At 39.0% G+C, this 23,293-nt stretch overlaps 1 protein-coding gene across 3 annotated transcripts; it reads right to left on the bottom strand.

Moving 5' to 3' along the window:
• On the bottom strand, positions 1-22,846 carry SNX16 (sorting nexin 16). 3 transcript variants are annotated; one of them, XM_072328995.1, is made up of 9 exons: positions 22,785-22,839; positions 22,286-22,490; positions 18,226-18,691; positions 14,123-14,209; positions 9,640-9,788; positions 7,465-7,534; positions 3,981-4,117; positions 1,834-1,950; positions 1-1,554 (listed from the first exon to the last, which is right to left on the bottom strand). In XM_072328995.1, the coding sequence occupies exons 3-9, from the start codon at positions 18,595-18,597 to the stop codon at positions 1,443-1,445; spliced, it is 1,044 nt and encodes a 347-aa protein (XP_072185096.1). In that variant the 5' UTR covers positions 18,598-18,691; positions 22,286-22,490; positions 22,785-22,839; the 3' UTR covers positions 1-1,442. The 3 variants fall into 3 exon arrangements, with proteins under 3 accessions (XP_072185096.1, XP_072185095.1, XP_072185097.1); XM_072328994.1 differs by lacking the exon at positions 22,286-22,490 and having other exon boundaries at positions 22,785-22,846; XM_072328996.1 differs by lacking the exons at positions 22,286-22,490; positions 22,785-22,839 and adding an exon at positions 21,912-22,026.
• Positions 22,847-23,293: the final 447 nt, after the last annotated feature.

The following is a 23,293-nucleotide window of genomic DNA, read 5'->3' as shown; positions in this document are numbered from 1 at the left end:
GACCATAGTTTTATTCCACCAGGAAGGTTTATACAGTTCTGCATGAAGGTCATTGTATGCACAGCCTGAAGTACAAAGCTCCCTTTGAAAACTCCAGCACAAAGACACTGCATATTAACGACGTTAAACAACGATGTGGGTGGTATGGGGGAAAAAAATATACATTAAAACAAAACAGCATTCTTCCTATTGGAAAAGCAGAATAAAACAAGGCACTTTCAGTAAATAAGTGAAGAACAGAAACAAGCTGTATCAAATATTCCACAAAGCTGACCCAGAGAACTGTAACAAAACTCTGCAGTAATGAACAAGTAAAATACAAAAAGGCACTACATAATCCTCTCCCTGTGACTCCTTTCTCAACCAATTAGCCAACGGAACTTGGCACAATGGAGTCTTAGTTATAAAGTGCATCTCCTGTCTCAATACGTCTTGAAAAATAGGCTATAGAACATACGTAGCAATATTCCAACATGTACAATACATTGAAACAAAAACACACCGCAACTAGATTCAATCTAGTTATGAATTGTGCAGAAAAAAATATGGCTTTTTTTACAGTTTTTCAGTTATCTCCATATAATCTGAAATATTTTTAAGCAAACGTGAATGCATTAGCAAGATGATAAGAGGTAGTGTTCCAAGTAAAAGGCAAACTTGCTGATTTTATTGTTACACAGGTAACGTAGCAAAGGTATCCCAGGTTTTAAAAGCAGCATTATCCAACTAAAAGTATTATAGTATGCCATCTTGGGATGAAAATACACAGTGTTTTGGGGGTCTCATCTTAGTTCCTTCAGCAAAAATGACCATTTCTTCAACATACATAAAATAATGTTACATTATAATGTTGTTTCATAACTACTTTTCTCTTGGAACTGTACATTTTCCTATTGCATTGCATTAAAATTTCCAGACAAATATTCTCCAAGCTCCAAATTTAAAAACAACATATGCTACGCTCTTATTAAACGCAAGATGAGTCCGTCCTAACTCCATCGTCCATCAATTTATGGCTATAAGAACATGAAAACACAAATACCAAACTGAAGAACACATCAAATGTGTCACGTCAGTGGCACCACACTGATGCGACACAGCAAACCGTGTCACGTTTAACAAGTTCTGTGTGTTTGGTGATGTCAAGTTGTCACTCTGCTAGGAAAGTCAGCCAAGTTGTGGATGTGTACTATCTAAATTTTAGCTGAACTTAGCCCTTATGAGACTTTAAATATATTAAATATAGAAAGGCTAAATAAAAACTGAAATGAAAGCAGCACTGGGTATATTTCTTATGTTAACAATTTATAAGGATTTATGTAAACATTCGATATGTGCATTCTTGCTCTTGGCTGTAAATTCCTTACAGCTTCTGGATGTCCCTGCCCACAGAATACGTCCCAAACAGGAAACTTTCCTAGATCACAGCAGCTGCTACTGATCTATTCTTCTTCATCAGCAGTATATGCTACTTCAGCAACTTCAATTTCTGGTACAGAATTTTCAGGCAAAGAGCCACTCCAGCACGCCGCGTGATGGTTCTCTTTATCTGAGCTGCAACAACAGATCAATAAGCTTTGTCAAATGGAAACTAATATGATTCTCCATAGTCACGTTATGCCCACAAACCACCAAACATTTACAAAAGCTTGTCTAACTTATCACTTACTCAACATCTAAAACGAGCTATCCTGAGGGCTTTCGTCAAACATGGGAGAGCTACAGAGAGGTGCAATAAAGCACCGAACTCCTCAGCTGTGCAGAATTTATGCAAGACATTTGAAAACATGCTTCAAGAAATGTATATATTTTAAGTAAAGTAATAGTATTTACCAGCTGTCCTCACCCAGGGCACCCTGGTCTGCTTCTACCGCAGAAGACTCCACCTCACCACTGCACTCACTTTCTTCTCCTGACATCTGGCGAATCATTTTTCCTGAAGATAAATCCCTGCAAGGAAGAATGAAGCATCATCAACCTGTTTGTTATAATGGGAACATATCAACCTCACTCATAACATGCTCCATATTCTTTTATTACTACAAAGATGCGGGGCTTGCACTGGACAGTTATTCAAACAGGTTAACCTATGTTCAATCCACTTGTTGTATCACAATTTAGTAGCTGTATAAAATAATCCAAGTCCTGGAGAAGCGATAGTGACTTTAGATATTGAATTAGAAGCAGATGATCTAGGCCACATGCATCTTGCTTCAACAGCAGAAGGACCCCTAAATTGCTAGATGCAAGACAATCAGAGCAATATCTTCTCCATTAAAGAGACAGGTAGTAATTTCTTTTCCTTACAGCAAGGCAAGATGGCGGTCCAATCAGCCTGGCTAAAAATCAAACGATGGTCATGGGATATTACCTAAAGAAACTATTATTGTTTCCAAAGTGTTTCTGCATGCAGAAAACATAAATTCAGGGTTGAAATCCGTCACTTGAATCAGAAAGGCTCGTGAATGATTTTGGGTTGAGGAGAATTCTCCTATATTCATCTCATTTTAAAGTTCCTTTAATTACTATTATCTTTGTAGTTTTAACATTAGATTCAAGTAGTACTTAAACTTCAGCATTACTCATCAAATCTAATGAATTATTGGCCTACCTGCAGCCAAATCCAGAATGGTAAGTAGAGGTCTACTAGTCTAATATCTTATTCAGTTGCTCACCTCCTACTTCACAAATGTTTTGGCTTTGAGAGTGTAAGGATAGAAAATGTCTAACTGTTGTTGGTCTACTAGATAAAAATTCCAACAAGGCAAAAGTAACATCATACGTCATTCCCATCAGCCAAGCAGTATTTCTTAGATAAAGTTACCACATTACTTGGTAATTTCACAACCAAAAATCACAGGAGTTACTTCCAATTAAGATTTCAGCTACTACTTGTCTGACTATCAAAAGCCTTACAGTGTCTTGAAAACAGACAGGGTGTATCTGTGTTAAAAAGGAAATAAAGTTATCTATCTTTAGGGAAAGCACTGAAGAATTGTTACTCATGCCTTCTGATTTTATGTTTAGTCATACAGAATTTCTTACAATGTTGTTTCAGCCAAATACAAGCTATTTAATTTTCCTTAGTTACTTCAGCATTTATGGCAGTAGTAAGTCATAATTTACTTGATAAACAGGAAGGACATCTTTCAAACACAGTTAACTGCCTTCAGGAACGGTATTACAAACTGAATATAGTATTTGGGTCAGAATTCTCAACAAACCACAGCAATTCCACTTAAATAGTTTTCCAAATCCAGCCCACAAAAATATATATTCCAAAATGGAGCTGGTTAGTCAGCTTGGATATTCCACAGTCAGCAAAGCAAGCAGTATTAAAGTAACTTCCTAAGGGTCCGTGGGGATGTACTCCTTTCCTAAGGAAGCTCCACAAAGACAGACTCAGTAAGCCTAGTAGGATGCTGAATATTAACACCACTCTGCCTGTTGCAAAGCATAGTGGATGAGTACCATAAAGGCTTACTGTGAAACTCAACCATACTTTTTTCTTTAAAGGGACAATCTTCAGTGCCATTTAAAAGCTACCCGCAGCAACATGCCAGGCAGTTCAGAACAACATTAGGAATGATTATAGACACCATTGCACGATTGTGATGCTCTGTTACTGAGTACAGGAAGAGTTTTACAACTCAGAGCAATTCTTCCACCGCTCTCATCTCCACTACGGCATTTCACGTATCCGGCATTTCAAAAGCAGAAGAGAAACTTCACCTTATCTTTACAAGATTTCAAGGATTAAGAAACATAAACCCAGCGACTTTAAAAGGACAACATGGGTCAACGCTTTCTCACTTATCTGTATGAAATAACAGCCTTTAGCCAGAGAAAGATTACTGAAAATACTGCCTTGTGTGAGAAAATTGTTTGCAGGAAGACATTTAAAGCCAGTTCTTCTAAACCATCTAACAAGAATGCTTTCATGTGAAGAAACACCTAACAAGCCCGTAATTTCTACGTACCTAATTCTTCTTTCGATAGCATCTATATGAAGTTGTTTTTCACTTAGTAATTTCTTCAGTGATTCCACCTCCCTTTGTTTTTCAAGCAGTTCTTTTTGGAGACGGTAATTTGTCTCCTCCAGAGTTTCACAGAAAGCCTAAGAGAGATTTAAGAACATCAGTTTAACTTCAGCGGAATGCCTTATTGATTCTTCCTTTAGAAATCTCACACTGTAACAGAATTGTATCTGCTTCTCTTTGTATTGATTACCATAAAGAGCTACATGTAAAGAAATAATTAGTTTTGGGTTTAACGTTAAACATGCCACTTGGCTTTGAAGAATGAATTTACTGTACCAAACTGCAATGTATATGCTTCACTGTGTCCTCTGTGACACAAAATAAATGCTTTTAGAAGGAGGTTACTCTCTACTGACATGCAGTTCCCAGGACTGAACCTGTGCGCCTACATGAAACACGAGATGAAATCCCCAGTTCCCTCTGCCTTTCATATGAGTTTGGCTTTCACGGGACTTTGAAGTCAGTTGCCTAGATCTAAGTATCAAAGATAGAAGGAGCATTCACAAGAAGCGCATGCTCTTCCATATCCAAGATAAAGACAGAAAGTTATAGTGAGTTTCCACATAGCCGTTATGAGTACAGTAATTGTGAAAATCCTAAGACCAACAGAAACATTTTTGAAGGAGTCTAAGGAAATGCCAAGAGCAGTAACTACTGACTGACAACACATACTGTGTTACTCCTTAGTGCTGAGAAGAGTCTGTGTACATGGTACACCCTGGCCAATGTGACGGTGAGCAATTCCAAGACTTAACATGAAGAGCTAACATCTAGCGCAATAATCATTGAACGCAGGAAGCGACCCAAGTGCTGGCACAGAGCCTGCTGGCCAATTACTGGTAAAAGCAAGCCTACCAACAGTAATGTGCAATTCTCTTTTAATAATTTACACATTCTTGCTAAATAAGAAAACCCATTTAGGAGGCTATCTTGGATTACATTATATGCAACTAACCACTAATTCGTGGAATTCATTGAATATAAACATCTTAAATGAGCTCGGTTAAGAATGCTGCTAAGACATCGCATTGCTAACATTTTAAAACAGGCTACAAACATTGAAAACCAGAATCTTCTTAATTATTCAATAGCACAATAATTACACAATCCAAACAAGTGCACTGTTATTCAATTTCATAACAATAACATTTCTAACGATTTTTTTTTTACAATGAGTTTTAATTTGTTTTATTAGCAGATAGCAAATTTCCTTGGTCTTAAATATCTGTCATCCAATCAGTTGAGTCACAGCTCTGTTTGCATCTGCTAGAGCTGAGAACACATCGCTCACCATTCAACCTTCACGCAGCATTTTACCTCTGTGGCAAACCATATCAGCTGAGCAGTACTCCTGTTTTGTCAACCCAACTGGATAAATCCCAGTGTATTTTGTAAAAGCACCAAGGGCTGCTGTAGTCTAATTGAAAGCTGGCCATTATTTCCTTAAGAATTTTGTTAAATTATTTCTATCTGCAAGCAAATTGCCTTATTCACAGAAAAACTCAAAATATCCTACAGATCTGTGAACGCTTTCATTGTTCCATGAGAATGAAAAAGCTCAATTGTTAGAACCTCATTTCTAGCTGCAATCTACGTATCAGCTCCCTGAAGAAAGTAAGTCACTATTCACAACTGGATAAAGTGAATGTCAATATATTTCAAAGGATACCATAACAGCAGGAAGGTGAACTAAAACTGAGACAAACCTACTGGGGAACTGTGTGAGATATCGTGTTCTGTCAAGAGCTGGACAGATTTGATACCCAGGTGGGTATTCTCTGTAATCTATCAAAAGACAACAGGGCTAGGCCAGCTGAAAGACAGATTGCTTCTTCACTAGACTACGGAACAAACAGAGCTGGGAAAGGACTTGTGGAAACTACTTCCAAGGTTGTAAGGCAAGAAAATAAATGGTTTTAGTGAATATTTTGCTAAAAATTTTGTGATTAAATCATAAAGTTAATTACTGGACAACTATGAGAACTGTGGTACTATACCCCTGAAAAGACCTAATCGGGTTCTAATGGCAGAGGTGCCCTGCTTGGACTGCTTGGTCTCAAGCAGTTCCTTCCAACTCCAGCTATTCTGTAATAAGATGTGCTAACCCCATAGAGGCCAGGATTTTATGACAGATATATCTGATAAATTTACCTAAATGTTTCAGAAACAAAAATACAGCAGCACAACTATTTTAATAATTTGCCAAAATTTCTATGGTAGAAGAATATTCCTGACACAAAAAGAATTGCAGGGCTTAGAAGGGACCTCAAGAGACTGAGTCCAACCCCCTGCAACAGGAGGTACCCTACAAGAGGCTGCACAGATAGGTATCTGGGAGGGTCTTGAATATCTCCATAGAAGGAGACTCCAGAACCTCTCTGGGCAACCTGTTCTAGTGCTCCATCACCATTACTATAAAGAAGTTCTTCTGCATACTTGTATGGAACTTCCTATGTTCAAGTTTTAGACCCTCACTCCTTGTGCATTTGCTACACACTACTGAGAATCGCCTGGCTTCATCCCTTTGCCTCACATCTCCCTAAAGATATATATAAATATTTATCAGATCCCCTCTCAGCCCTCTCACATTAACATTCATAATTTCTGCAATAATAATAATAATAGACATGGAATTCCACAGCAGGTTGGATATCAGGAAAAACTTCTCTAAAAGAGCGGTCAGATGCTGGAATGGGCTGCCCAGGGAGGTGGTGGGGTCATCCTGCTGGAGATGTTCAAGAAACGTTTAAATGTTGCACTAAAGGATTTAGTGGGCAACACTGGTGGCAGATAGAGGGTTGGATCAGATAATCCTGAAGGTCATTTCAAACCTTAATGGTTCTATGATTTTATATTTTTACATTAAAATAAGTTCTTGGCACACTTGATATAGCTACCCGTGCCAGGGAAATACACATGGAACTCAAACAGATTGCAGCTCACAGCACTACTGTGATCACAAGCATATTGAAAAGCTGTGATCTTAACAAACTACTTGACGCTCTCAGCTATCTGCAAGAACACTACTTTTAGCAGTCTCGATTACACTCTTTGTTACTTTTCATAGTAAATATTTTACAGCAAAGCTTGAAGTTCACGCTGCATGCATTGTGACAACATGTAGAGCAAACCTTCAAAAAACCTCTCCCTGTACACAGAAACAAACTACATTCGGTAGTGGCCTTTAAAAAAAGCACCCACTGCTTATAAATGCAAAAAGGAAGAGACTGTATCTTTGTGCAGGGATTAAGTATAGTTGTCAAAGTTTATTAGCGTGTACCAATTATCAACAGACTCCAGAGCTTTTCCATTGAGAAAGAATGGAAGTGAAAATGTTCCATTTCAAACACACCAGCAGATTTTCTGATATTGCATGAATTACTGCTTCCTGTCCTTAAGAAAAAAAATACAATATAGTACTTACCCTGCTCTCTTCTAGACTGTCAAAAGGACCTGGAGGGTCATCCAGACAAAGAAATTCTCTCACTGCAATGCTTAACCAAATAAAATAGAGTGCATTACTTAATGTACAAAAATACACTTAAAGACATGAGGGTAGTATTTCTTTAAGGATGCATGTTTACATCCTTACATTACTCTCAAGTAACTGTTCATTAACATTACTTTGAATGTCTCACCTGTATGAGTTACTGAGGGAAATTATCTGAAACAAAACTGAAGAAGTTGTTCTGGTACACAAGTTCTCAAACAAAGGGCAGTATTCCATTTAAAACACTTCCTTTTTTCTGTCAAACCTTCAGACTATATCCTTATGTTATTATACCCTGATTAATAACCAAGCAATTTATTAGCAATTCTGTGCCTTCACTCACTACTGACAAATCCTTAAATAATCTCCTGTTGCAATGAAGGCAAAAAAACCCACATAAATAAAATCAGAAGATCCAAACTAATTTCCTGTCTCTTCCCCTCCCACGTAAGAATTCCTGTCTCCATACTCACTTTTACCTCACCAGCCTTTATACCAATCTGAAAAATTCCTCCTATGATAAAGATCCATTCCTTTCTCCACTTAATCTCTGTGATAGACGACATAAAATTTTCCTGTTTTGAGCCCTCTCCGCTACATTATATAAACCCATGATGTGTACAGCCTCTATCTATACTACCACAACTGTCTCTTCCACACAAATAACACAAGTATTTGACAACTTAAACTAATGTTATCACTTCGACTAGCTCAAGAAGTGATAGATGGTAACAAGTCATTAAATTTGTTAAATGTTTAGAAAAATAACTGCAAACCAAATGAAGCTATTCAGCCATGTAAAGCACTTTTACAAGGAAGAGACTTTTTTTTTCTGTCCAAATAGTTTAATCTGCCCGGCTGAAGTGACTCTTTCTCAAACATGATGCTCAAATCCATTTCTTAATGGTTGAATTATTCTTTTCATAAAGATGAAAGTTGTGCTGAATGGACTCGCATATGGCTAATGCAGAGGAATTCATTATATGGAAGCATTTCTGCTCATTATTTCTCTTGAGTATCCTCATCCTTGATCACATAATTCAGTTCAGACCCTTAAAAAAAATTTGTTTCTACTTTTCACTAGCAATTTCATTCTGAAGTGCAATAGTAAAACAAAAGAACATGCAGTAACACTTGTGCACGAGAAAGGAAGTATTTAGAAGAGTAAATCTGCAAAAACATTTGATTTACAACCTACTTAGAAAAAGACCATATCCACTTTTTGTTCTCCCTGCTGCTGCTGGCAGAACATTGTATTTTAAATTGCTTCAAAAACATCTGGAAAGCTGTAGATTCACCATTTAATATAAGGAAGTCAAGAAACTAAAAGCTAGAGGTGAACACACCTTAAGATCACTGGAAATGTTTTGCCTCTTTTAATAAAATATCAATCCGATGGAATAAATATTTTCTTACAGCTTAGCTATACTCCAAGAGCATGCTTTGACCCCGTTTTCCCTTCTATGTGTTTCCTCCTTTCATTTATCGGAAACAAACTGCTGCCCTTAGAGTGGCAATTCAAAGAAATCTTTTACATCGTGTAATGGAGGTAGTTGTTATTTATTTCCTCCTAAGGCACTTAGCCAGCTGATGCCCTTCTCAATAGAGGCAGCAATGCACCAGCACGAAAAAGGACAGGAAAGGCAGCGCTGCACAAGAGATCCACGACAAGACTGAGCTCTATAGTTGAGTTCCTCCCTTTCAAGCTTCCTTACAGGGTTAAGGCAAAGAGGAGCTACATCATTTATAAAGCCTGATGATACTTTTGTTTAGCAGGTTAAGCTTCTTTCTCCCACTCTGTGGTTAATATAGTACTTTCTTCGATGCATTAAAATGTGTTGGTGGATTTCAATCTGGTCTTTTACTGAATCTTCAATTTTAAACATTACTGCATCTAGTTCCTAGTTAATCACGTGCAATTTCCTTCTTCTGCTTATGATTAAAATGTGACTAATAGGGCACCAAATGATTCACATAATGACCAAATACACACACAAATAAGATGTTGACAAAACTCTGTACTTTGTTGCTCAAAGATATACTGCTAGAATCCACAAGAAATCTGAATGCAAAAACCCCTAAAGTCAGGGGCAAATTCTAATCACATACCAGTTTGCAATGTCTTTGTGAGCTACGAGGTTCTGGAGGAATGCTTGTAGTCCCAGCTGTCTATCTTCCAAGAAATCAGGATTATAGTTATCCTTGAACCACCGCTTTGGTGGAAGGGCCAACCGAAATCCTGGAAACATATCTTTTAGCTGAAATAAAAGACAAAGACAAATGAAGAAACCAAGAAAAAAGTCTTGATGAAATATCAAACCTGATAATGGCATTGACTTTGCTCAGAATTACAGGTTCTTTCTGTCTTCTGAAAAGTTCAAGCACTAGGTACATCTTACTGCAGTAAGCAAACTGAAATTGTACGTAGTGTAAGTTGAGGATACATTTCTACCACATGCTGCATTGCCCCGGCAATCAAATGACCGCTTAAATTTACCACGTAAGAGTAGGATTAAAAAACACTGCTTTGTTATTTGATGTATTTGAAATGGTGAATGTATGAGAACTGTACAAGAAAGAAGTAATAAATGATTAAGCATTTCAGTGGTGCTTCTAAACTGCACAGCGATAGCAAGTACTACATAAAGAAAATACAGAAAGCTCACTACAGACCTTTGACTGCAACTCATCCTTTTGGAAGGCTAAAAGAATGAATGATGATGCACACATGGGATACTTCTGATAAGAAATATTAAATATACATGGATGCAGTTCAACTCATTACTGTCATGCAAAAATTTTGGCTTGCTTAAATATTGATGATGTATATTCAAGGTCAGAAAGACAAAGAATATTTATGTGAATTGAAAAAATGAAACATGCAAATGAATGGATGCTGAAAATTCTATAATAATTGGCCTGCCCAAGGCCACTAGTTTATCTGATTTTCTAATACACATTAAGATCAGAAACATCGAAGCTTTAACCAAAAGCCATTTCAAGATACCTCTTCTTAGAAGACACGCTCGAGACACAAAAACACAAATAGGATTAATCATCCAGAGAAAAAACAAACAGGTTTTTACAGAAATAACTTCCCTTCAATTGAAGGAAAGGATTTAATCTTTTTCTGAAGACAAGATAAAGCACATCTCTGCTAGAGATACACAGGTATGTGTATCAAATACATTCATCCAGATGTACTGGTGATAGGAATTCCAGAATCTGCCTTGAAAACAATTTAGCACTCCATGTTTCAGCAGCTGCAAGACAAGTCTTCAGTGAGCCTCTTGATTCCTTCATGGAAACAACTTTGAACTTTCTGGCAATAAGCTTTATAATTTTAGTCAATTTTCAGGAACTCTTGGAAAAAGCTCCAGGGTAGCATTATGATAACTACTGGTTTTATCTAGTTTCTTATTTATCAAATGATTTATCAAAGCCTTACTCCTTATTTGTGCATTTAAATCTTGCAGCCTTCCTCCTTGCTTACTGAATTTCATATATCAGACGTTACAGTTTTAAGTTTATCTTTGGTCATCTAAAGTTCCTTTATCTCTTACCAAGTTATCATTGGTACTCTACATGTATGTATCTTTTACGCTCTATAACCCCTCCTAAGTAACAAAATACAGAACACGACTCAAAAACAATAACAAAAGGACTTCCTGCCTTATCCCAGTTGTAGATAAACTTTCACTTCTGGGAAAAATTTTCAAGCTGATGAATTTCTGCTTAATGACTTCATTTGTCTACAAATCTACATTGATTTGTGGATCGCATCATTTATTTCTAAGGAACAAGTTATGTCTATCCACAGATTACTCCTGTGAATGAATACAGTATGAGAAAGCTAGCAGCTGTCAGCAGACCAACTTTCAAAGGCATTGTCCTGTTCCTTCTTGAACGCTACTTGGATGCACCAGGAAAACCCATGTGTCAGACAAGTTTTGTTGACTGATTGGTTGCTTGTATTCAGTGTTTTTTAGATGCCTTTCCCCAGCATCCTCATGTGATAGCTAATGTATCACATGAGGCAGTATCTCAGGGAAAATTACTTAACTTGGTCTATTCTTAGCTCAGCAGCTCTGCAGGCAGAGTAATAAATGATGCAATTTTTTCCCCACTAACTTTTGGCATAGAAGAGTACTTTTCCCTTACTTTTCCAGCCCACTAGGTGTTCTTAAGAGACAAAACATACTCATCTAGCCAAATGTTAGTATTTGCTCCTAATCTCTCCAGATCTTTCAGACTAAAGCAAGAGAGTATTTCTGTCTTTGCCTTATCATTTACTATTTGCTTTCCATAGTTTACTCTTAAGTCATGGATTTGGATTCCACTGCCTCCTTCCCTTACTTCTAGCTGACTCTAATGACTTGCAGAAGTTTACTTCTCATTCATGGGATCCTTCAACAGCTCATCCTGCACCTCAGCAGTTTTAAAACTTATCTGTTTCATTCATAAAATGACACAAGGTTTTGACCTTTCACTCTATTTTATTAGCTGCTGTGTACTAAAAGCCCTTCAGAAACTAGCAGAAGATATGGCCAAAACACTTTCTGGAATACACTATTTTACTTTCCTATTTCTCTGAGAAATCAGGGCAAAGAATGCCTTTACTAAGTTCACTAGCTGCTTCTTATACTCAGTTGAGTTGCATTCATTCAGCCTACAACTTCATCTACATGCATCCCTATTCTTACCTTTTCTCCATTTCTAGCCACTGCTGAAATTCATCCCTCATTTTAGTTTGGAGTTGTGAATAAGCACGTGACTGACACATACAAGATGAACTGCTCTCTTCTCTTTACCTTGTCTTCTTGAACAGTCATTTCCCTCAGTTAATAGTTCAGACCATGATTCATAGTGATTAATTACTCAATTCGGCTGACACTGAATGCCATACTTCTAATATAGTCTCAGGGGATTAATAATTTGCTATCAATCTCAAAAAAGATGTTAGCAAAAAGGATTTATAAGATAATGTATTACTAATGTTAATAATTGATTTGTAGGAGAGAGGGTATAGAAAATCCTGAAAGTACATGAGAGTAATCTCATTTCTATTTCCCTTTAGAGCACAATCAACAAGCAATATCAAGTGTTCTATCATGTCTTCTGAACCAATGACACACAATTTATTCTTTGGCTCCTCAGAGACTGTATGTTTTATATACTGGATCCAAAACAACAGTTCTGACACTTGTAAAGAATTAGAGAGTAGTAACAAAAGCTATTTGTATACTTAAGGTGTAGAAATCTCAGTCAGTGACACAGAGGAAAAATCAGGAAGTTCCTTTTCAACAGAAATCATCCCACCCAAAAATTATGCTGAAAGTCACTTCTTAAAGATTTGACCACAAAGGCTTCACTTGTAAAATCTAAATATGCTCCTAAAATGACTGTCTGGGGTGTTTTATTTTTTTCATCTGATAGGTATGCTAAAAGACTAGGCAGTTCTTGGCCTATATATGATACAGCTCACTAAAATACACACCGTGACGTGACTTGACTTTGAACTGAAATCTCCAGAACAACACCACCATCTTAAAGGGATTCACGCATTTGCCAATAATCGTTACTTAATTTATGACACAGAATTATTAAAACACAGAAACTTCTTCAGAAAAAAAAGTCTCTGAACTAATCTGTATTCAGCAATACGTGGTCCACTCATGTTCTAAAAGTAGCTTGAAAGATGTCCAAATAAGTAAAACCAGGAGCCCGGAGTGTGTGAGTTCAAATCCACACTGAGAATTTCAAAACAGAGTTCTTAGGTGATTAGTTCTTAGTGATGCTGGTCCAAGTTAAGAGAAATGGTAAATTAGAGATTCATTCGTACAGGCCAAACAAAATAAAAGTTACAAGTGTTAAGATGAAAGAATGTAACAGAAGGAAACATGTTAAACCTGAAATGAAATTTCATTCCTGGGAGTTGACAGTAAAATGAAGATAAGTATAATTAGTCATTACTTTTTGTTTTCTATGCCCTATGGAAATAATGCTAACTGGAATTGCTAAACAACTTATAAACCTCGTGCTTTTTAGACAAGCATATTTTAGTTTTGAATCCTGTAAAAATACTGTTAAAAGTTGATGTCCCAGAACTCCTATTTATCAAGAGCCCGTCTTCAGCTTTAGAGATCCGATATAATTGTTTTACAATTAACCTCTGATGTGCTAAAAACAGAAGACTGATCAACATAATCAGGACTTTCTGTATGTATAAAGCTTCAGTTTTATCAGTCTGTGTAGAGCTTGTTGCACAAAAGAATAAATCATTTATTGGATGGTTCCTGCAAAGGTATGTAAACATGCAGTTCCACTTCCACACAGAGGACACAACTACTGAGTTAAGTTCCTTCATCAGATTGATTAGGAGTACAACACAATGTACTCTAACAGTCAGAGATGAAAAAATAGCTTTACACTAGATGTAGCTAATTCATATGCACAATATTTGCATGCTACTGTTTTCCATTAAGACAGCACGTATTATGTGCATTGAAGCAGCAAAGAAAAAAGTGACAGAAAGAAAATGAAATGGGGAGTAGGACTGAGGCAAGTTAGCTAAGATCTGTATACTTCTTACCTTGTCATTGAGTCTGGAAAAGTCAGTGTACCGTCTGAACACCACCCAGCTTTCCTCTGGACTTCTTTTAACCAATATTTTGTATACCTGGGTGGAAGAATGGGGAGTATTAGATGAACATGCAGAACTTCACAACTTGCTGGCTGGTAGACTGAGATTATCCTCTATTCCTTAATGGAAAAGGTAGAACTATTGGATTAAAAAAAAAATAGTTCAGTGTAAACAGCGTAAGTAGCTTTCAGAACTTAAGGAACAAGTGTCCAAAATTGTTAAATACTTCTAACTACTTCTGTCTGTAACAATGGGTTTCTGAAGCCGCACACACATTTCTACTCCAGGAAAAAACAAGTCTCGCCTATCAAAAGTCATCTGCTTTAACTATTGCTGGATTATAGTTTTAGTAATCTTGGAGGCCAATCTGCCTTTACAATGACTGTAATCATCAGTTACTGAATGTTACATTATTTAAAAGTGCCTCATGTGACTCGGTTCACAAGGAAATTAACACAGGATCAAATTAGGATGCTGCTTTGGTCCTCCTCATAGACATCAGCTGTTGTTTTCCCAGGCAGAATATGGCCCCTTCCCCAGGTAACAGCACCACAATAATTATACTAGCACTGTGGAACTAAATAAATGAACCCTCAGAATCAAATCAGCAAAACAGCAGGGCAGAAGTGCCATTCCATTTAAAAGCAAATAAATTAAGAAAACTGATTAAAAAATTAATCAACTTTTAATCAATTTTTAGAAGGGAAATAGATACTGAAAGACATCAAAAAAGTCAATAACCACGAAACTAACAAAACAGAACTTTAACTAGAAAAATATCAAGTTATGTCAAAGAAAAGAAAGTTCCCATGTCACAACCTTACTTCTTCCAGCACAAAGACTTCGGTTGCAATGGGTTAGCTTTCCTAGCTAAGTGTTCTCTAATTAAAAATGATGAAATACAAGTAAGAAAGAGATACCTTTGGAATAGTAATCATATGTATTTCACTTTTCTACTACATTTTCTACTACATTTTCTACTCTGTTATGTAGTGAAATATTTTTCTCCAAAGAAGGATGTCCTGGTTAATAAAAGTCCTGGCTTGGAATGAGCTGCCAAGGCAGTGATTGAGTCCCCACCCCCAGAGGTATTTAAGAGTTGTATGGATATGATACTAACAGACATGATTTAGTGATAGGACTCAGTAGGTCATGTTGATGGTTGGACTTAGTGATCTTGAAGGTCTTTTCCAGCCTACATAATTCTGTTTCTAGTTCTGTAGGTTCTTGTCATAAAAAGTTCTTTTTTATCATTCTATGAACGTATTTTTCTTGATGCAGTCTCAACACGTAATATAACCACAAAGCCTCCCAACTTCTGTGCAGCAGAAAGACTTCACTTCTTAAAAAAATATTACATTCAACTGCATAGAGTTAAACAAGCTACAGACAACTATAATAGAAAAAAAAATAAATGAAAGCAATTTCTGAGCAAGTACTTCTCTTATCTACTTCTAAACACTGAACTCTACTTTCAAGTGGCAGCACCTGTGGACATCTCTGCCTACAGCAGAAGCAGTATTTTGGTCATGACCAAAGTGCTGTTAGCATGTAAATCCATTCTGCAAGACATGTCTGCAAAGCAAGTCTTAAAACGTAATTCCTTCTTGCTTCTCCTGTGCCTACCCAAATGTTTCAGCTTTCCTTTCATAGCAAGAATATAAACAAACTTTTATTATATGAGTTTGATGAAGCATAACCACTATATAGAATTGTGAAGACTTACTGCTGGTACACAGCAGAACACCAGAACAAGCAGCTTTGCTAGAGCTTTTCTGATTTATACCATGTTCAACTGAAAGTTCTGCAAGTATATTGTTTATAAACACACACACACACATATATATATAAACGTGTGTGTGTATGTGTATGTACATACACACACACATATATATACACACACATATATATATATATATATATGCACACACACACACACACACATATATATATATATATATCTCCACACTTTGAGTGACTTCCAAGTAAATAACAGACAACTGAAAAAACTAAGAAGTCAGCTTGTGATTACTGGTAAATAAAAAAAAAAAGTAAAATAATACTTTAATATTAAACAATAACTCTTTAGCTGATTCAGCACCTCACATAATTTCTAGCTGACTTAAAGATAAAAAAAGAAGGGGGTAGCAACATCCCAGGACTGCCATGCCAGCACATGAGACCAACCGCTCACAGACAGTGATGTCCTTCAGTCCCCCAACAAATGACAATGAAAAACCATAATGAACCCAACCAAAAAAAGCCACGGTAACAACAACAAACTTGAACAAACCAATCTCCTCTCACTTGTGGTTTTGATTTAATTTCCTCCAGTGTCTTCCATCTCATTGATTTTTGCATTACAGAAGCAACCAAAATTTCTCGCACTAATTACTTACTGGTTTTAATACACAATAGCAAGCTCATTTTCAACATGCAACTGAAAACAAAGTTAATTATGTGTTTTCAGAAATAACAATGCAGCAACACAAGAGAACTATGGAAGGGCAAAAACACATTCAAGGAATTTAACCATGGAGAATGTTTCATTTGTTCTGTAGTTCGGGCTTCTAAAGATAATGACAACTTTGACTACTTAATTTCAGTGCACCTGATCCTGCTGAACACTGGACTCTGCCTCAGCGTATTTTTAGGTCTAACAGTCAGTTTAACAATACTACCCGCTGCTTCAGTTTTGAAGGCCCTGTTTAAAAGGAATCTCTTCTCCTGTGCTACCATGCATGTAGATGTTATAAGCTGAAAAACTTATGGCAAGTCAAGCTGTCATCCTCAAACTATTATAAAAGCCATGCTACTTAATTATTAGCCAAAATAAATTGATGATTTTACTAGTACTTGAGGAATCAGTTGATGTTCTCTCATAAGACATTCCATGGCATATCTTGATCTGATATTTTCAGGACAGAAGAGATCTCCACTAATTAAAAACTAACAACCCAGCAAAACAAGAAGCTGTAAACTGTATTTGTGCTTCAATTAAGATCATGAAATGAAATTATTCATTTCAAATGCAAGACTTAATTTTGAGATATTTAACTATTCAGAACTTTCACAAGAAATTACAACTTTGTAAGGATTTCTGACTTCTCCAGCAGGTATTCTTGGTACCTGAAGTAGAATGAATCACTTCTACTCCGTGTACAGAGTCAAAGAAAAATCACATAATCATAGGAATTGGAAGAGACCTCAAAAGATCACTGAGTCCACCCCCCAAGCTAAAGCAGGTACCTTACAGTAGGATGCACAGATGGGCAACCAGATAGGTCTCAAATATTTCCACAGAAGGAGACTCCACAGCCTCTTCGGGCAACCTGTCCAGTGCTCCATCAACCTTACTGTAAGTAAGTTCTTCCACATGTTCGTATGGAACTTCCTGTGTTCAAGTTTTAGGCCACTACTACCCACCACTGAGAAGAGTTTGGGCCTCACCCATTTATTTTCCACCTTCCTATAGATATTAAAAATGTTTATCAGATCCTTTTTCAGTCTTCTTTTCCCTAGGCTGAACAGACCCAGGTTACTCAGCCTTTCATGAGGAGATGCTCCAGGCCATTAATCATCCTTATGGCCCTTTGCAGGACTCCTCTAGAGACCATCTTTCTTGAACTGGAGAGCCTAGTACAAGCAGTCCACAGAGCAGAGCAGACAGGGAAGATCACCCCCCTTGACTGGCTGCCCATGCTCTTTTTTAATGCACCCCAGGACACCATGTGCCCTCCTGGCCACCAGGGCACACTGCTGGCTTATGGTACCCACCAGGAGACTCCAGTTCTCCTCAGAGCTCATCTCCAGCAGGTCAGCCCCTAACCTGTACGGATGTGTGTGGTTAATGAAAACTGTTTCTGACTCTCAGCTTTCCCACCTGTATAATGGGAGTGACATTTTCCTGTCAGGCGGAGGGACTCTGAAGCATGACCAGTATTTGGTACAGTGCTCCAACATCCCTGCAAGATTAACTACTGAAAAAGAACGCAAATTACAGTCAATATATTATCATTACAGAACACACTACGTGATTCCAAAACACTTACAGTGAATTTCGCCCTTTCCTCCATCACCTCATAACCCAGTATAGTAGGTGTGGATGGCCGATCTTCCCAGCTCCTGGAATCTGTATTCTGCTCTATTTCTTCTATGGGCTGAGTACAGTACTCTATTGATGTATCCAGACCTGTAAACTTAGTCCTAACAAGTGGACTGCTACAAGCAGATGACGTGGAACCAGTCTGGTCAGGCATGCTCATCTTTTTAAAACTACCAACTGTAGAATCCTCTGGCTGTCCCTTTGAAGAACTGGAACTTGTTGAGATGCTTCCAAAAGAAGAACGTCTTTGGTTTCTGTTTGTAAAGCTGGATGATGAACTTCCAACAGGAATAGGAACAGGAACATATGGTGTTGCCATCCTTCATGGAAAAAAACCACCTGTTTCCAGTCCAAGTGTTTAAGGTTCATTCAGTGTACAGCCCATGATGTCTCTTCTTTTTCAAGAACAGTATCTGTAGTGAAGGACAGAAAATATCATTTTAGCTTATTTTTCTTTAAGTGAAAACAACAGCAAGATACTGCTTTAGAAAAACCTGTATCAGTACCGGGATGGAGCAGTACCTGATGGCTAAATGTTTTCACAACAAATTTGGCTATATATAAAATACTGCTTCATCTCTATTGTTTGAGGGACTGATATTCAGGGGTTTTCTGCCTTTCACAGCTATTAAAATAAACGAGTAGAAAGTGAAAAGTACAAAAATGAAAGAGAAATCTTTATGATGTCAGTGGGATTTTGTTTTTTTGAAAAGGCCATTGACTTTTAGTACAAACAGAATTGTTTCTGTACGATGCCCGTGAACCACACATCCATATAATATCCAGGACACGAATCAGGCTGAAACACACTAAACAACTTCAGTGAAGAAAACATATTTGCACATCATATATATATATTCATTGACGTATGATGTGTTTGTTCTTAAAGCAACTGTTGCATGTAATCTCAGACATTTTTAACAATTAACAAGGTACATTTTCTGCAGCCTTAATTAAAGCAGTTACGTTTTACAAGCATCTCCCTCAAAAATAGTGTTGTAATGTTAGTTTTCTATTTCAGGAGACTAAAATGGAAGAAACGGGTTCAAGCAAAGAAGACGAATCAAAATTTTATATTGGTCCACGAGAAAACCATTATAAAGTAGAATAATTATTTAGCGTACATTTATCTACATTTCTATATAAACTTTTTGGCAGTCTCAAACTGCCAGAAGAAGCATATAGTCTCATTCCTCAAGAAGTGTCCTTGCAAGATGCAAATGAGATGCTATCTCTTTGGATTAAGAGTTGTGTCACACCCATCTCACCCAGGAATACACCAATCACAAAGCTGCAGGCTGCTGTGAAATGGGAAGCTGTCAGCCTGATTCACATCATAGAGACAATCAGTCATTTACTTACTGAAGCAAAATCCAAATGAGTTTTTTAATTGCTAAGGTGATGTCACGTTTTCATTCTTGTTTTACATAAATATTAGAGAACATAAGAAATAAATGAACACAAACTGAATCAGTACCAACAGGACAGACTGAAAAAAAGCACTCAGTGAAAACTTCACACGCTCTGTATGTCTGAAAGCTGAGGGAACATGATCACAAGGAGCAGTTTCAAACTGGAAGCAACACACAAAAAAGTCTCCCTGCCCTTCCATGGGTTGCAGCCGGACAGTGAGCAGCAACTGATGAAGCAGAAACGTCAGTGTCATAAAACTCTGCTGAGTTACTTTGCTGGCCAAGTACTTCATTTGAACTACCCAGCAGATTCTATTGCAGCACAGCCTTGTGCTTCGTTGTGTGACTTCACTCTTCATATCAGATAGCTGATGAAGCAAGTCACACCTGTCTTGGAGACAAGATGTTCTCCTGTAGCTAAACTAAGATACAAATCTGTTCTGCCCACGTGTATCTCAGTAAGCAAATCCGACTTCTGCCTCAATGTAACTCTGCAGTGATTTCTAGGAGAGGTATAAATATCAAAACACAGTCTTCTTAGGTAGATGATATTCTCTGGAGTTATCAGGATGCCTAAAATACCAAACAAAGCAATACCTGGCTGCAGCATGTTACCAGCATGAGGAACTGAAAGCATCCCCTATCTAGCTATGTTTCTGGGATCTGTGGGATTAAATCCCTACGAACAGAAGCCAGGTGAGCTGAAGGTTTGCAACAAATCAAAAGATCTATATATAATGATACAAAAGCAATACAGTCTTCTGCTATATAACTTTGTGAACCTAAAGTAGAAGGAAAACAAGTCCATACTTCAGGGAACCTATGAAATACACCCAAGAGTTTTTGAGATTCTGCAAAGGAAAAACCTTGCACTGTTCAGCATTTTGTCTTTTTTAACAGATATTTTCACAAGTTACAATGCTTGTGAACGGAGCCTTTTCCAGAATGACTCCCTTCTTTAAAGCAGAAGTCCAGCCAAAAGCTTGTTATTTGGAACCTACTACTACCATTCAATGCACACTTGTTACTGAGAAGCTTAGCATGAATGGAGCTGTAGTGCGAAGCACTTGATGTAAAGAAACCAACATCTATACTACATATGCTTCAGCAACTTTTATTTCAGACTAGCTATAATCTGGTAGCACAGACTGAATGTTTATTAGCAGCTGGAGTCTGTACCCAAGATGTATTTTTGGTTTTAAGTTTCTCACGTACACCTAAAGGCCATTCCAAACTATAAGTCAATGCACATTAAACAGTGTTGATCACAGTATCTGCTTCTAAAAGACATTCAAGCTAATGCAGTAAACACAACAAACACACCCGCAGATAAATAAGTGATACTAGCAGCATCTCACTCATATTCCTGATCTCTGAAGAGTAACAGAACACTATTCTCTGAGCAATGGAAGCATCAAGTGAGCTAAGTGCATGCTATACCATTCAAACCAATGTATTTTTTCAAGAAAACAGGAAAAGAAACATACTGAGATATTACACCAGAACTTACCGTACTGATAAATACATAGTTATAGGTACATTCATACTTTATAGGTACGTTGTGTAATTAAAGGAACAGAAAGCAATCTCAGAAAGTATTTTGCACAAACCAGAGTGCTCCTTCCTCACATTGCTGAGGCAAGGAGGGAAGATTTAGATGCAGACTGCTACTTTCATGCTTCACAGCGTCCTGGTCTCATGTCACTGCATTAAACCAGTAGAACACTGCGCCACACTAAGTTCCAGATCAGTGGTGACACCTGAAACCAACCAGTTCTTCCTTGTATAAGTACTTACTTGACTTTTGAATAAGAAATTTGTTCCCTGCTCAGAACCCACACTTGGTTTGATTCTCAACTCCGAGTTTAAGAAGGAAACAAAGATAACTTTTGGTGGACTGAATTGCTAAACCTGAGACAAGAGTCCTAGGAATCACACTGTCACACCTTGCAAGACAGGATGACACCAACTCATCAGTTATTTGCAACAGGCACCTCTCTTTTTGCAGGCAAAGGAAACAGGCTGTAATAGAATCACTCTGCAAAAGGGTTTGCGTCCAATTTGAAGCAACTGCAATTCCAAACCCTTTTAAGCTAATGGTTTTTAGGCTCAGGGAGAAACATGTAAGCCATTCGATTCAAGGATAACAGATTATAAACAGAATGATCCTTATTTAACGCTTGTAATTGGATTTAGAAGATTTTCAGCTATGCAATACTACCTGTGAGCTGGCTGCATTCAGAACACCTCTGCTTGGGCAATGGAGTCAGCGTGACCTTCGCTGCTTCGGATGTAAACACTATAATGGAACGTTTGCTTAAGAACCGGTGGAAACTCTAAAGAAACAATGCTGGATCAGGTTTTCTTCATTGTTTCCACAACAACAGAAATTTCGTGCCCACTTTTACTCAGCTGCCCGCATGTCACCTGTTGACAAGCCGGAAGCCCCCTGTGCAGCACCTGCCATATACACGTGGTTATCACAACCCCAGAGTTCCCCACCGAAGCTGAGGAGCACCCCTCGCTGCACGCGAACCACTTGCAGGCAGCTCTTGTCCCCCAGCAACCCAGCACAGAAGGGTTCGCGCTGCCTACCTTCGAACCGTGAGGGATCCGGAGCGGATCGCAGCACCCACCGCAGAGCGACAACACGGTAAGAACGCAGCTCGGCTCACGCGTTCCTCAGGCGGTGACTCCGGTCGCGCCCCGCGCCTAAGGCAACGCTCGGCACAACGGCCGCGGCTCGCGGACAACCCGCCCCGGAGCTCCGCCGGGCGGCTTTACGTAACTTAGGGACTCGCTGAGGAGGGAAGCGGCCCCAGGCCACGCGTTAACCCTTCAGAAAGCGGGGCCCGGCCGGCGCTCGCGGTCCGGCAAACCCTCAGCGCTGCGGGAGCGCCGTGCGGCCGCCGCCTACACCCACACGGCGCCGCAACCGCTCACGGCGCCCCCCGCCGGCGGGGCGCGCGCAGCCGCCTCAGCTCAGGTGCGCGGGGGCGGCCGTGCCCGGCGCTGCTCCGCGGGACGGCCGAGGTGTTCGCCTGCCCGCTACCGCCCCGAACTCCCGCTGCCGGCCGCTCCCGACCCCGCTCACCTGCTCCGCCGCCGCGCTCGCTTCCCTCCGCGGCCCCACAGCTGACACTGCCCCGCCCCCTCGGACGCCCCGCCCCGCCTCTCCGCGCGCGCTGCGAGCAGGGCTGGGGGCGGGGCCTCGGGGCGCTACCTGCGGTTCCGCGGCGGGAGGGACTACGCGGCCCGGCATGCTCCGCAAGCGGGCGCGGCCTGCGCTTCCGGCAGGCACCGCGGGGCTGCTTCCGTCTCCCAGGGCAACCTGTGGCACCGCCTGAGCGCTCCTTCCAGGAGAAGGTTTCCTCAAATCCAACTTGAGCCTCCCCTGGTGCAACTCCATCTAGCACTGCATGGGTTCGTTGTGACCAAAATGCAAGACCTGGCACTTGGTCTTGCTGAACATCATACAACTAGCCTCAGCCCATTAAACCTATCCAGATCCCTCTTCTGGAGTGCTCCTACCCTCAGGCAGATCAACACTTCCTCCCAGCTTGCGTGTCACCTGCAAATTTACTATGGGGCACACTCAGTTCC

This window comes from Excalfactoria chinensis, chromosome 2 (genome assembly GCF_039878825.1).
Source record: "Excalfactoria chinensis isolate bCotChi1 chromosome 2, bCotChi1.hap2, whole genome shotgun sequence".
NCBI lineage: Eukaryota > Metazoa > Chordata > Aves > Galliformes > Phasianidae > Excalfactoria > Excalfactoria chinensis.
The sequence above is the reverse complement of the archived record's forward strand: the minus strand, read 5'-3'. Positions and strand labels throughout refer to the sequence as shown.

Excerpts from the sequence above, each read along its gene's own strand:
- SNX16 (XM_072328994.1), bottom strand. The coding sequence starts at position 18,597 with ATGGCAACACCATATGTTCCTGTTCCTATTCCTGTTGGAAGTTCATCA. Across the intron at positions 7,535-9,639 it reads CACAAAGACATTGCAAACTG|CATTGCAGTGAGAGAATTTC; the intron begins GTATGTGATTAG and ends TATTTGGTTAAG. Across the intron at positions 1,951-3,980 it reads GCTATCGAAAGAAGAATTAG|GGATTTATCTTCAGGAAAAA; the intron begins GTACGTAGAAAT and ends TCTTCCTTGCAG.